General features: G+C 40.0%; 1 protein-coding gene across 1 annotated transcript; it reads right to left on the reverse strand.

Moving 5' to 3' along the window:
- Window positions 1-379: 379 nt before the first annotated feature.
- Window positions 380-7,318, reverse strand: got1 (glutamic-oxaloacetic transaminase 1, soluble). Its single transcript, XM_086092491.1, has 9 exons — window positions 7,096-7,318; window positions 5,236-5,417; window positions 5,026-5,149; window positions 4,186-4,298; window positions 2,725-2,829; window positions 2,480-2,630; window positions 2,165-2,330; window positions 1,953-2,095; window positions 380-1,810 (listed from the first exon to the last, which is right to left on the reverse strand). Exons 1-9 carry the CDS (start codon window positions 7,202-7,204, stop codon window positions 1,671-1,673), a joined length of 1,233 nt encoding a protein of 410 aa, XP_085948617.1. The 5' UTR covers window positions 7,205-7,318; the 3' UTR covers window positions 380-1,670.
- Window positions 7,319-16,395: the final 9,077 nt, after the last annotated feature.

Consider the following 16,395-nt stretch of genomic DNA (forward strand, 5'->3'; position numbering starts at 1 on the left):
TGTCATATTTTGCAATCTGGATGATTATGTTCTGTAAATTATCCAAAGATAAGAAAACTTCTAGTACTCTTCAATGATATATTGTACTATGCTGTTGTCTTTATATTTTACATTTACTTTTCCCATAATGCTAAACTGTTGTCATTTTATTTACTTTTTGTAGTTTGGAAAATGTTGTATGATATAATATGATAAAATATTTAACTTATAATATTTTCAGGAAAATATTGCATTCTAATCAATGCATTACAAAGAAAAAATACTTGGTTCTCTTTTTTTTTGCAAATTTATTTACCATTAATGCCAAACTAGTGCCGGTTTAGTCATTTTGTCGTCTTAAGATGCACATTGATTCCAGCATAAATGACAAACGCACAAATGTGATTTAAATACCTTTATTGACGTTTCTCTCGAGGACGCTTCAATACATGTGCACGTTAAGACTAAACAGAATAAAGCTACGGTATCTTGTGTTAGAAGTACCCTGTGGACATTTTCATTTCATGTAAAAGATGCAAAAGCACAGTGAATAAAGTCAGTGCTGTAAAAAAACTGTCAGGAGGCAGCTCAGCTAATGTTACCACATTTGGTAAGACTTCATCATAAGGAGAAAATTGACCCATTTCAAACTTGATTTAATACCAAATTCAGCACTTCTAGGATTCAGGAGAGTTTAAGGATTCAAATCCAAAGTTTCAAGTCTTATTAGAGGGAGCATTAAGTTCTTTTTTCAAAATAGTAATTTTGTATGTGCCCGTTTACAATAAATAGTTGAAAAGTCATCAAAAAAAAACTTTGACAATAATATGTTCTATGCAGCCCCATTGGTCTAACTTTTGTATTCTGGTTAATATTGTGTAAGTGGAATATGAGTTAAGCAGCAAAATGCAGCCGTTTTTATCTATCTCAGGGGGCGGCCATTTTGCCACTTGCTGTCAACTGAACATGACATCACAGTTGCTTAGGGCTCAGGCAACGACCAATCACAGCTCACCTGTTTTCTGAAACTGAGCTGTGATTGGTTATGAGAGACCTGAGCAACATTGATGTCATCATCTTCAGTCGACAGCAAGTGGCAAAATGGCCGCCACCTGAGATGGATACAAATAGCTGGATTTTGCTTTATAACTCATTTTCCACAAATGTAATATTAATCAAAATGTCATGTTTAGACTAGTGAAGTGACATATAACATATTGTCAAGAAATGTTTATGGTTGACATCCACTTTAAGCAAGATCAATAATGAAATCGTTTTAGAAAGTGTGACACTTGGAATGCAGCAACCTCTAACTGGTAATATGATAAGAAATTAAAATAATAAATTAGTAATGCCAAAACCTTTAAATGCACACTCTGAACACAGAATTACCTCAAGGAGCAATTACTGGAAAGTTTTATGTTATAAGGTAGAGGTGGGAAACCTTTTTTTTCTTATTATTCGTGGTTCTTTTAATTTATTTATTTTTTAATATCCACAATTAAATGTTAATTAAACAGTGGATAGAAAAAGTCTATACACCCATGTTAAAATGCCAGTGTTTTGTGATAAAGAAAATATAAGACCAATATAAATCATTTCAAAACTATTTTCAACCTTGGTTTCACCAGCCCTGCCTTAAGGCATTTAAGGCAATTGTGTGTCCAGGGAATGAAGCTGCGTCCAGTCTTCTACTGGACCTTCGTGACGGCCTCGTGGATGGACTCAGCCACGTAGTTGATGTTCTTGCTGGTCAAGCCGCACATGTTGATGCGTCCGCTGGCCATCAGGTAGATGTGTTTCTCCTTCACCATGTATTCCACTTGTCTGGCTGTGAGAAACAACCGTGGCAGAAAGGTGGCTTCATTACTCCAGATGTGTAACAGCAAGAACACAGGTTTGAATTCTTAGCATAGTTGACTTCCGGAATGCATTCAAACCAAATTTGTGCATGTTCATGTGCGTGCACTCACGATTGAGTCCGGTGAAGCTGAACATGCCAATTTGCTCTGTGATGTGGTCCCAGGTTCCTGGCGTCCCCAGAGCCTGAAGCCTGGCTTTCAGCTGGGCCCTCATCAACAACACCCTGTCAGCCATGGTCTTCACATTTTCTTTCCTACAGTCACACAAATAAAATGGTCCATTTGAAAAGGCACCACTAATATTTAGAACTCTGAGAGCTCACCATTCGACAAAGAGCTCAGGTGTGTTCAGGGTGATGGCAACGATGCGAGCGCCCTGGCTCGGTGGGTTGGACCAGGTGGTCCGCACAATTTTCTCCATTTGTGACAGAACTCTCTTCAGGTTATCAGCATCACGAGCCACCACGGTCAAGTTGCCAACACGCTCATCTGATGGGAACAATAGATGCGAGATGATTTCTCTGTGGGATTAATTAAGCTTTATTTTTAGCATTCCGCCTGTTCTTTCGCCAGGCGGATTCAAAAGACAACTTTGTTTCCACTTCCCTTTGGGACAAACAAAATGTTTTATGACTTACTATAGAGGCCAAAGTTCTTGGAGAACGACTGGGCACAGAACATTTCAAAGCCCATAGAGACGAAAAACCGGACGGCCCAAGCGTCTTTGTCCAGGCTACCCGAAGCGAACCCTTGATAAGCCGAGTCAAAGAACACAAACAGCTTTCTTCTCTGGCAAAGAGCAGAAACTAATTCTCAGTATATATGCAAACATTGAACGAACACGTCTTAGTGAGGACAACTGAGGCCACAACAGTCTCAGTACCATCATAACTTCGGCGATCTGCTTCCACTGCTCCTGTGTAGGATCCGTGCCAGTTGGATTGTGGGCGCAAGCGTGCAAGACAAAGATGGAACGCTCTGGGCAGCTCTGAGAAAAAGAATTAGAATGTTGTTAAAAGTGGAAGTCAACCCCAAAATTTTCTTTACAATAATATGTTCTGTAATTCTAAACATGGCATCCTGATTAATATTGCAATTGTGGAATATGAGTTGAGCAGCAAAATCCACCCATTTTTATCCATCTCAGGGGGCGGCCATTTTGCCACTTGCTGTCAACTGGAAATGACATCACAGTTGCTCAAGGCTCTTGTAACAACCAATCACGGCTGGCCTGCTTTCTGAGCCGTGATTGGTTGTTCTTTCTTTACATCATGATAAAGGTGGCAGCAATACACCAAAAGTATTTGCCAACCACCAAATGAAAGTAGAAGAGGAGTAGGCATGGCAACGAATTGTGTACGTATCGCTAATTTTGCATGCGGCTCTTACGCCACAACAAGGATTTACAGTACCAAAAGGCGCAATAAACTGACCAGGATTCTACCTTTGATAACAATGTGATGTGGGATTCTTTAAGGTTAGCCATTTTATACTAAAAAGAAAAATGTTTCCGTAGTTAGCAGCTACAAGTGGAAGTTTCATCCAACCGGAACTCCTTCGCTGCGGTCAACATGGGGTGCGTTCGGAAATTCGGAATGGATACATTATTAACGCACTCACACATTCACACTGTGGTGGCGGTAAGCTACTTAAATAGCCACAGGTGCCCTGGGGCAGGCTGATGGAAGCGTGGCTGCCAGTGTGCGCCTCTGACCACCACCAAACAGTCGCACCTTCCATACACCAGTGTGATTAGCACTGGAGGCAATGTGTGTGAAGTGCCTTGCCCAAGGACACAACACATGAGTTGGTTACTGAACGACTGTCTCTACACCCTGAGCCACGGCCGCCACACCCTAACATCACTCAGAGTGTGTTTGTTTTCGGAGAGGCAGAGCGCTCTCTACTTCCATTCATTTCTGAACGCAGCCTATGTTATAAATCAATCAGCAGCTCGTGCTTGAACTGTTTCCTTTCGTTGTACTGCCTGACGCACTTTTAGGTGCGAGTTCAAGCTCTACTATTCTTGGTCTTGTTTTTTGTTAAATACATTTCCTCAAAAAACTGCATCTTGTACTCCAGAACGACTTATATTAGTTATTTTTCCTTCTTCATAATATATTTTGGACTGGCGCGATTTATAGTCCAACAGATACGGTAATTATATTGTCATATTGTACTTTGCAGATGGACCCTTTCAGAGTAAGGGCCATTTTCAGGTTCTATGGTTGTCAATTGTCATGACAAAAAAGCTAAACGTATTGACTTAAGTATTAAGATTTGGTTTGGGGCACATTTTTCCATTTTGGAAGTGTAGCTCCAGAGTTTACGTCACGCTGTTTACCTTCAAGTCGGCAAGGAAACCGGAGAGATCAAGGCCTCTCTTCTTCGCATCCCAGTACTTGTAGGGACGGACATCCTCGAAGCCAGCGTTGCTGAACACGCCGTTGTGATTCTCTAAAGCAAACAAACAGAAAGCCTCTTCATTGTGTTTGTACTTTTGGCACAAGGTTAGCTCACACTTGTGTCAACATGCACTGATATTGAGCTGTTGTGACTAAGGCAAAAACTACAATTCATAGCTTTATTGTGTCTTCCACGAAGACCAAGGATGCATTATGGTCGTACATATTATCCAGTTTTGATTGTCTTTGTACAGCTGGATTAAAATTACTGAATATCATTTACGTACTATTTGTTCACTTCTGTGATGATGCTTGCGGAGGTAGAGTAGATAGATGTATAAAATGTCCACACACCCCTAGTAAAACGGCAGTTTTTTTGTGATAGACAAAAAATAAGACTGAATTAAATTAAGAGCGTAAGTAAAAATGAATAACCGAAATAATGATAAGTGTGAACACCGTCTTGTAACTAGGATGTGGCTGTGTTCAGAATGAACCAATCACATTCAAACTTAAATCGGAGTCCGCACTTATCTGCCACCATTTAAAGTGCATCTAATTCACCCCGGATACATTTTAGCTATTCTATAGTAGGCTTTCCCTCAAAAAAAAAAAGTTCTAGCAAAATCCTAGTGGTTTTGTGCCTTTACTGATTTACCCATTTGAACTGTTCACACTTCCTTCTACCTTGTCCCATGCCGGGTTCATATATGCATTAAATCAGAATTGGCCACTTGGACCTCAAGTGTAAACCCAGCCAAAATGTGTATAATATATACCCCAGGTTGGCGCAGACACATAAACTGGTGTCTTTGTGTTGTTGCTTCCGTTGTAGAAACGTCTGAGAAACTCTGCTCCCATCTTCAGCGCACCTGTGCCGCCAAGACACTGAACCGCTCCCACCTGAATCGGACAGACAAATAATCTAAATAAAGACTAACAGGAAGTGCAAATCCAGTGGTTGAGTACATGAACTAAGTCTAACACACCCTGTTTTCCAGGATAGCAGGGCTGCTGTCTCCCAGTGCTATTTTGGATGCTGAGGATCTGAATTCAGGCAAACCCAAAATGGGTAGGTACTCATGGTTGAGCTTGTCATCATTGGCGATGATCTTTTCCACTTTTTTCACCACCGGCAAAACCCATGGCTTTCCTTCATCTGTACGGTAGGCTGTAATACAGGTCGACAAAAACAGACAGATAAAATGCAAGAAAAACAATCAGTAACACAAAACAATGTTGAATCATAGAATACCAAATATACTGTCCTATTCATTTAGCTTTAAGGTAAAAAATATATATGTATTCTACTTACAATCAATCAATTATTTAAGGAGACAGTGAATATTATTTAGCACCATTTAGTAGTGAACTAATAATTTGTTCATTATAAAAACCTACTCATTTCAATAATATGCAAAAAAATATGTTCTATCACATAATCTTTTTTATTTTATTGTAAGCCTAGTAATCGCTAATTATACAACATAGGTCGCGCTGTGCCTTACAGGAGGCTGACATTTCGCCGCCATCTTTCTGCTACGCATACCCGAAGGAGAAAAACTTCACAAACGAATTTAGCCTCTGGTGATGGCTGCAGCTGGTGTTGGACCCGATGCGTCGACAGCCGCTTACCTTCCACAGCTGGGACCTGCAGGTCGTCGTTAAGTCCAGTGATTTGGGCTCCCGCCGCTTGTCTCCCTCTGCTTTGCCCTCACTATCTTACGCTACCTTCTCCCGCTAGCCTTGCCGCTCGTTAGCCGTTCTAGCTGGTTCCTGCTAGCTGCTCTTGCTAGCCACTCCAGCTAGTTCATACGAGTCAAGCTTGCTCGCCGCTCCTGCTCGCCGGGCTGCTTGCTTGCTCGCTCACTCCAAATTGGTCGTAATTGGGAGTAACCTTGCGAAGTGTGGTCTCTTTGAGGCACCGTAGTGCACGTGCTTCATAATCCGCTGCATTCTACTAGTTTATCACTAGATGGCACTAAATAATACACACCGTCCCTTTAATTAAATAATTGAATAACGTAACTACATTGTAATTTTAGGGGGAAAAGGTATAATTAAAAAAAAAACAAATATGTAAATGCTCGGTGAGGCAGATTAAAGAATGAAGTGGGTAAGTAAGTAGTTGTAAGTAGCCCCCAGGCTATACTTTGTTCACTCCTGTTTCAGGGCAACACACGCACACACTTCATCTTAATTGATATACACTTTTACTCTCTGGTTAAATCAGAATAAAATTCAAGGTGCCTGGCTTGTTAAACAACTTGAATCTGCTTCCACTGCGACAAACCACCCATTGCATGGCATGCATCATAAATCAAAATCACATTGTGATTTGGATGTGACACTTGACGTTTTGGCCTACATTCACCATCTGTCATGCTGTGTCTTGTTAAAGATGAAGGGATTACAAAGACTCAGCCTCCTGCGCTTAATGCATTCAGGTCGGAGCTGAAGCAGCAACACAACACAACATTTACCACACATGCCTGCAGCATTTCTCACCCGCCTCTTTTGCAACGCAAGAGGCCAGGATTACTACTCGTAATCTGATTACAAATTACAAACGTTGCACGGGACTAAAATATGTGCTTGTTTCACAAACAGAAGAGGAGTTTGCACTTTAAATCTGATTCAGAGTCAGAGGTCATTGTGCAGGTTTGCATCACTGATAAGCACTGATGGCACTGTTACGTAATGACGCACAAAATAAACGTATACGCAAAATTCAATTTAATTTAATTTAATTTCGTGGAAGAGTGACGCAAACAATATTCACCGTGAATTGCAAAATGAACTGCAAATAAAGTGCCCATAAATACAATCAACGGTGCGTTCCAACTTACCCCCAACACCGAGGTTGACTTTGTGTGGAAACTGGTCGTTATTGAAGTCCTGTGTTAGTTTAAACACAACAACGGGTGCCGCTTGGGGAACCTCGCCAAACACAGACATAGTTTTAGCGCTGTTAATTTATACTTTCAACTTAAAAACAAAACAGAAACTGATTGGCAGCCAGGCACTGAATGGCACAAGCGACAGGAAGGGGGCACTTTGCACTTGGATCGCCGATAAAGAGAAAGGGAGTGTTACGGGTGCACCAATGGGAATGTGGCCGCGCGGTCTGCACCAATCATACTCGGCGATAAATCTCAGGTTAAAGTCCAAACGCGAGAGAAGAAAACAAGCGGCGAGGATGCTGACCAATGGGCGCCTCTCCTACTCGACTGGCACGGAGCTGAACCAATCTAGAATGGCAGGGGCTAAAGCTGCAAGTAATATATTTAACCATAAGATGGCGCCAAATCACGTGCTGGAAATGATTGTAAAGTTTTTTTGTAAAGTTTTTTTAAGTACACAGCGAATTAATTGATTTATTATTAGAATTAATATTGTAATAATCTTATAAGAACTTTAAAAAATGAATATAAGGATATTATTTTTTATAATTAAAAAAAATCATAAAATGTATATTTAATAGTAACGCAAACCACTTAAAAGCTAAATACAGTACCACTGATTTGATTGATGTGGCTTTCGTACCACGAGGGAGCACTCACGGGCATTTCACACTTTGAGAATGACTGAAAAAAAATATGGACATAGTTTATTCGTTGGTAACAGGATTTTATTGCATGTAAAAAAAAGAAAAAGAGTGAAGCAGCCTTTTGTTTCAATGCACCTCACCTATGGAACATACTTCTCAGAACACCTGAGATCTGCTCAAACTGTTGACACACTTTACCATGCTGACAACTTAATGTTGCTCCTTCCATCCATCCATGTTGCTCCTTTTTCATCTAAAAAAGAAAAGAAAAAGGAAAATAAAATAAATCAAGATGGTTTTCATGATTTTAAATTTATAATCTTAGTGTTTTGCTTTGTATTGTTGACCTGCCTTTTCTTTTATCCTGCTTTTCAAAAGTATTAGATTTTTTTTAAATTTGTGTAAAGTAGTAAAGCACTATGGATTTGCTTGTTTATAAACAAACTTGCCTTGCTTTAAAATTTGTTGGATCAATTCTTAAGAAAAAAAAAATGTTTTTAAACTGTAAAGGATTAGGTCTTTTTAGAGAAGTGGGCAGGGGATGTTTTGCTGTAACACTGCCACACTAAATGCAAATTGTGATGATAACTAAGGAATCAGAAAAGTGAATAGCTATGACATCATTCATACCATTGATGCAAATCACAAAGCTTGCGTCTTCTTTTGCACTCCCTGACACAAGGGTTTATTAATTACAGCAAACAGTCATTAAGTGGCAGGTTCATAACCACCTTGAAAAAAAAATTCATGATATAGAGCTTGGTATGACTGTTCTAAATGTGAAAATGTCACTTAAAATTGCTTTCAGCATTTTTGATGGCTAGAGCCTGGAACAAATTCACTTTACCTGACTTCCTACAGGAAAATTTGCATTGAAATTTAAACAATATGACTTGGGTGGTCCTATTGTAAAGTTTAGTAAACAAACAATCGATGAAATGGAAAATTACATTTAAACATCATACAAAGGAGACAAGCTGACTTCTCGATCTCCATGCAAATACTTCTGTAAACTATATTCACTGACAAGAAATATAGCTTGCATGAAAAAATACATGTTATTGTATTCGATCTCATGAGATTGAGCAGGTGTACCAAAAGACGGACAATCAAAGTGTCGTTTGAGTTAAGAGCACGTGGCGGTAGTGTAAATTAGACGGTGCATGGATCCTCATCTGTTGTGTCCAGAAGGTCTGCGCTGAGCTCTGCTATAAACATGCTGGCTCCACTGTGCTGTCTGCGCCACTTGAAGTGGTTCATAAATAAAAGGCTGCTCACCCCAGAAGCAGCTTGGTGGAAAGTGCTTCAGTCCTTCCACACGGGAGGTCAGACGTTCTGTCTATAGTGAAGATGACATCCCTGGACTGTCAACATCAAAATCATTTCAGTGTTTTTACAGCATTAACAATAATAGAAAAATAATGATATTGCACACATTTAAGATGTGATCATTTTCGTTGGTATTTCCAAAATTATGTTCATATGAAGGTAAAAGTCCTTCATGCCACCTCTCATTTTGTGTGTTAAATATATTTTCTTATGCTCAAAATCGCATTACACTACCTGCACCAACAGCTAGACATGGTTCCAGTGGATGTGAAGTTAAGTAAACTTTCAGTCATCAGATTGTCTGGTGCACCAAATGCATGTAAAAAGAAATGCCCTTGGTACGCCGGAATGCACAGCATGGCGCATATAGAGATGAACCAAATTTGCAAAGAAGCGCATCCAGGCTTGCGTTGGCACGAAAATCAGCATACGGCAGTTGTTATGCTTGAGCGCAGCTGCGCTGTCTACGAATATAAAGCCTTGAGTGTCTCTGGTTACTCGGCAAACATAGAGGCCATAGTCAAACTCTGTCCAGAGTCTGCAGAATATTCTGAGTGAACATACATACTGCTTCTGTGATATAATTATTTTGCTAATCCAGAATTGCAGGAAGTGGGAGTACGTAAACTTTGATCTTCCTGTACCCCACAAATGCTATTAATATACAAATATATGTTTTTAATCATTGGCACAGTTGTGCTTGAGAGTTTACGTAAACTTATGAGCCCAACTGTAAATGTACAAAAGCTAAAGGTCACTTAATGAGTCAAAAATGCGATGAATCGTCACCAAAATTCACATGCACATCTCTACTCATTTCAACTTCAACCTCAGAAATTATCAAAACAATTGCCACAGTATTTTGAATTGTATTTGCATTAAACCTTTTGTTCACAGCGCGCTCATAAGCACTACATTTCAAGCACAACTGTATATTTTTTTCATGGATCTAGTATTGCTCTACTATATAAATGTAACTGACCCATGATAAGAAAAATGTTACCCACCACTGGTATAGATATTTAAATTGATCACTTCTCCAGCTTGAGGATTGCTAACTATACAGCACTATTTAATGCCAGGGGTGTGCAAGCGTTTTCCTTTGAGGACCGAATACAGAAAAATCAAAGAATGCAAGGGCCACTTTGACATTGTCCAATTTTCTTAAACACACAAAAACCAAGCAATCAAACAATTATGTATTATAGTTATTTTAGCAAGGAATTTTTCGTTTTGTTCTTTTAGATATTTTTAACATTGCGATTTTTTATTATTTTGGGGGTGGCCCCTAGCCCTGTAACCTACTAGAATAGATCCGCCCCTGCCTGCCCCACATAAAAACAAAAACAACCAAAAACAACCAAGAGTTATTGTTAATAAGATGACAGTAGTAGTGTTTGCTTGAAGATCTTAGTCAATCATTATTTTTTGATCACATCATATTAGGCCTTGACAGACAGCAGAAAGTGGATGAAATTATTTTTGCTTTTGAAACTGAAATATATAAATTCACAATATATATATTTTTTTAAAGGAGACATTTTATTACTATTTTAGTTCTAAATACACAGCAAATCTGTCAGAGTAAATTTCCTCAAGTGTTGGAGCGGAAGCTAAGTGTAACTTCATTGCATTGAGTGTTAAATTGACCACACATTCCTTTCCGGTGAAGGACAAACTTTTCAATTTCCAGCGTGCTGTCGGTATTTCAATAGTGATACATCCAGTTGCTGGGGCAGCGTGGCTCAGTGGTAGAATTGATAACTCCTGATCCTAAGAGTGTGGGTTCGATCCCAGACCAGAGTAGCTATGTCGAAGTATCTTAGAGCAACATTCTAAACACCCGAGTAGTTCCTGATGCTATGTCATCAGTAGTCAAAAGCACTTTGAGGGCCTTGTCATGAGGAGAAACTCTATGGAAGTGAAGTACTAGTTCAAGTTAAATTGATACACTGAGTACTTTCAAAGCTACTGGGTGTATATTTAAAATACTACACAAAACACTGGTTAAGTAAAAAAAAAAATAACACTTTGAAAAGTGTCTGATTTACACTCATTGATGTGGACACATATAAACACTTTTCTAGTGTTAGATTTAACACTAATCAGTGTTAATCTAACACTAGCGATTTTGCTGTGTAGTTTCTTAACATTTATGATTAGAAGTATAGTTGTCAGGTGCGTCGCACCCAACCACTTTTTCAACACCCGCACAAAAGTAATTATTTAATATGCATAGGAGGGTCACAAGAAAATGGATGGCAGGCAACAAATAGCCCCCGGACCATAGTTTGGACATTACGGTTTTATACAGAGCATCTGGAAGCTAGTCACGTCGCTTTGCTATTTCCCATAATTATTCCAAAATGTTCCCCTTAAAATTGTTTACACAACACCCCATAATGACTCAGGTGGAAAAGGTTTGTATTTATTTACTATTTATTTTTAGATTTTTGAAAAACATAAATGTACATAAGTATTCACTATGTTTGCTCAACACTTTGTTGATGCACCTGACAGTAATTTCAACGTTTATAAATATTTATGGCACACCTGTCTTTGGGCAGTTTTCCCATTTCTCTCAAGCTCCATTAGGTCGGACTTCTTTCATGTTGTCATTATGGGGAATGAAAGGTAATTATCCCACTCGAGTATGAGACTGTAACAAAACAAAACATGGAAAATGTACAGTGCAGTGAACAATTCCCAGATGCACTGTATATGTATATCAAATGTTTTTTATAAAACAAAATTCTCATTGATTTTTTAATCGATGCACCAGCAGGGGAAATGTGCTTTAAATAATTTCAATACCAATAATAATAATAATAATAATAATAATGAGGAGTAAATTGTGGGTGCTCTTCTTCATCTTTTTTGGAGACGTTGCACACTTTCGCCAAGTATCTAACCCTCCTCAATCATCTCCTCGCCACATTTTGACAGTCGTTATGTTTTCATTCTTTCCGACCAGGTGAGGACGTCTGCGTTAGCTATCGCTGTCAGCCCTGCAATTATGGGATTTGAGCTTCTGGAACAAGGCTTGGGGGCCCAGAGCAGGGCAGGGTGTGTGATGTGAATGCAATGGCGAGGGGCCCCCGGGGGGGCCCAATGATGTGATGTGTGAGTCAGAACAGAAGATGAAGACAGAAGAGGCCCCTGGCGAAACGATGCCCACATTTGGGAGTGTCAAATCCAGATCAATCAGTGAATCTCGCAAATATAGACCGAAGACTTCTCTGCAATTTGCTATACCTGACAATTGACATGTGGAATATTTATTTTGGAATCGGCTACAGTGCAATAGAAAACATGTAGGGTAAAAACAGGGGGTGGTGCCAAGTGCTTATCTGTGTTTTGTTTGCATGCAGGTTATCCTTGCTGCTGTGCTACGCTGACACTCACAACACACAAAGGCACACATTGAGGCACAAGACAGACACATTCCAGCGGCCATATCAATGGAACACAAACAAGAGTGTGTGCGTGCACGCATTCCGAGGGGGACTCCGCATGCAGCGCGGCTCACATGTTGCGATGGCCTCCGTGTGTCTTTCTGGGTCAGGGAGTTTTGGTGAGTGACCACCTTTTTAGCCGCCCGCCTTGTTTGTTTTCTGAAGACAGCGTCATCAATTCTGGAACAAGGATCGAGACACAGTCACAACACGGGGGACGGGGCCTCCCTGTGTCGTCTAATGACTGACTATACGCCGCCTGACACGTGTGCTTTGGTGTGGGCCTTCGCAAGTATGTGCATGCACGCGTTTGTGGGCTCCGATTGATATTGCCACAAGCTTTCAGCAGAATTCAGCAGCCGGTTGTGCGGAACTGATTGTTGAGGAAACACCACATTTTCCTATTTGCAGATTTTATTTTGGAACCACATTCACTATTTTCTGTTTAAGTCTGAACTTTTGGGGGGGAAATACCGTTTACAGTATTATGATATTTATTGCCGTCTCGTTAATTGAGACAAATAGCTACTGTCGACTGTAAACACACTAAAAACAAAAACACCAAACTAGTTGTCTGCTCAACTAAACTTCCGTGATGGAATGCAGAAGGTTGTGTGTAGGTGTCCGCTCGTCCGCTCGCTCTGCCCGCAGCCCAGACTCACTCATCCAATCACAAATAGATCTGTGATTGACATTTTCCTTTTCAAGCCCAATATCGATTCATAAAAAATGTATCGATTATTTTATATATCTCTTCTTTTTCCCATAAATAAAGAAAATCTGATATATTTTTTTAATCCTACTGGTTTCTTGTTCCCATACATTTTTAAAGTATTTTCTTACATTTATGAAAGACCTGACTTTTTGCTCTTAAAAGATCTTTGTGCAATTTGTCACTTTTATACTCGCAACTGCCACCTCTGGCCCAAAGTGTAACTGCAGCATCTCTGTCACGCTCGATCATGGTGCGCGTGCGAGCACACTCTGCTATAAAGGGAAGATAAAAGATGATAGGTGCAGTCACAGTAAAATAGTCAGGGCTCTTTGTACTCATCTGGGCATTGGTGGAGCATGCATGATGTAGAAAAAGCTTTATTACCTTTTTAAACTGCACAATGCACCTTTAAAGACAATTCAGAATCTTTTTAATTTATATTTACAATTATTGAACTAAATTATAAAAACATTTTCATCTCATCCTTGCTGATGTCAATGTTTGTGATTATAACATGTGTTACTTTCATTAATAAACTAAATCATTTGACCAGTTTAAAAAAGGTAAAAATCAAACTTTAATCGAACTGAATCTTGAGAATCGAAATCGACTCGATTGAGGAAATTAGAATATATATCCAGCCCTACTAAACACAACATCAAAACCATTGAAATCCGTAATAAGAGGTCAGCGGAACGTCACTAAACCTATTTACAACCGCTAGTTTGTGTTGTCACTGCGTGGATTCAGTTGTTTTGGGTGAGTAAATACCAACATGCTAGCCATTGTAGCATTAACAAAACTCTTAACTATCAAGCAGAAGTTTCCCACCCATATGATGGCTTGTCCACGCTGTGATCCCGTGAAAAGAAATGTAACCACTGGGCGGCCATCTTGGGACAGGGCTGCTCAACCACTCACAACATTACAGTCAATGGAGCACGGACTTTAAAATAACTGCAGATTGCTCAACTCTCCCAAATTCTCAACCGATTTCCGTTGTTAGATATGACACAAGAGATGGCACAAAGAACTATGTTTAAAAAAAAATCTGCGATTTAAAAATTCAGCCTGAATCATAGTTAATAATAAGGTTTGTAAAAATCGGTTTGTAAATCCGCCAAGAATTAAGCGAGTTACGAGTATTTACAGTTTTTCTCCGTGGGTTTGGCACATTTCTTGAAACTGAGATGACATTTTCAAAATACCATGGACAAATCCCTAAACCACCTTACAATTGGTACCTTACAAATTGCCAATGTCTTGGTACATGTCTCAATTGCCTCAGTGGATCTGTGCAAATGGTGGTGTACATTTAGCCTACAGTTAGCACAATGTGCACACATTTAGCACATTTTCCAAATGAATTGATCTTGCTGATCTAACTGGATGACTTGTTTTTCAGTCTAATGGCTGTCCTGTCTACATAGGTGAGCTGTTTTGGGAGAGATATGAGCTTTTGCAGAGGATCCATAGTGTTGTGCAAAAGCACTAAGTGAATGCAGATGAGCCAAAGCAATTGAGAAGGATCTTTGCAGTTTTGACTGTACCAACTCTTTGTTTGGGAAAGGAACTTGGAGTGAAGCGTGTGTGACCAGTTTTGGGATAGATATGTGCTTTTGCTAAGGAACTGATAGGTTGTGCACAAATGTAAGTCTGTTTGGCCAAATGAGCTTACAGTTTTGAAAATGTCATCTCAGTTCCAAGAAATGTGCCAAACCTATGGAGAGAAACTCTAAGTGAGTAAATGGTCTAATTTACAGTCCCCGTCTTAAGATGGCCGACCAGTGGTTATGTTGCCGACTCCACCTTGAGACAGGATCTTTGCCTGCCTCAAGAGCGATGGCACCATTCATATACTATAACATCTGCTATTGTGCGACAGTAACTCTTCATCAATGTCATCAGAATTGATGATGTGTGCATACAGTTTTGTACATCTGTCTGAACTATAAGCTAGTATTTCTAAAGGTACTGCAATGTTTGGAGATGTTTTGTCCCTTTGCTTGAAAAGCATTTTGAAATGGGACGTACCTCAAGTAAGGACGACAGAGCGCAATTCGCATTGAGAAACAATGACGGGAAGTGTCATTCATTTTATAAGAATGAAATGACCAAACGTTATGTTGCTAAAAGTCTTAAATGTTACTCATACAGCAAAACAAACATTCATTTCTAGATACCGAGCGTAGCATTTCCCACAAACGTGTTTACATGTTGCAGTCAAGATATTTTATTGCAACGTTGCCTTTTCCCCCTGGAGAGCTATTACACAAATGATCACGATGAACTTAATTCAACCTTTTGATTTTGCCAATGTTATTTCAGCAATGTCCAAGTATGGTCATCCGTTAGAGAGAGTAAAAAAAAAAAGTCTAAACATCCTCCGCCATGACTTTATCTACTTGGCCTGTGTGGCAACCGGAGGATAAACATATTTAGGTTGCACGTTTCCTCCGAAACGACATTCCCAACACTGTAGATCCCACACAGCACAGCCCTTAAATCTCCCTGTTAACACTCATATATACAAACACACACCTGCTAGGGCAAGGCCGTCTGGGAGAGAATTACAGCAGGCTAATTTATGGGACCCGAGGGAGGGCAAAGGGCAGGGGATCCAGACTGGTCACTTCCTCCTCTCACGGACTCCAAGTTTGGCATCAACCCTCCTGGATCGCAACAACAGGGCAGCGGGCGTCGGTCAGGAAAAGACCAACAAGAACGGATCATTTGGGTGTCTCCCAAAGCCAATAAACACAAGGAATCTCTGAACAAAAAAACAAAAAAAAGGTAAGCAGGTTAAGGCGAGGGTCCCATGCTCAAGCTGCGGCCTCCCCATTTCCTCCAGAGAGAAGGCGCTGTCATCCGTCACTCGGCCCCAGGCAGCGGTACAATAGCGCAACCTCGCTCCTGGCTACCGACACCATCACATGCGCTGCTGATAAGACACGGCTTCCGGCACTGACAAATCAACCATTAATGACAACACAACCGTTTGGTCCTTTGCCATTACAGTATTACAATGTTAATGATGAGATAAAAGAAGAAGAAAGTAAAGAGTCAAATGCACCCAAAGTCGTCCATTTTGTGAATTCTA

Source organism: Leptonotus elevatus, chromosome 13 (assembly GCF_054856555.1).
Source record: "Leptonotus elevatus isolate MCC_2025b chromosome 13, RoL_Lele_1.0, whole genome shotgun sequence".
NCBI lineage: Eukaryota > Metazoa > Chordata > Actinopteri > Syngnathiformes > Syngnathidae > Leptonotus > Leptonotus elevatus.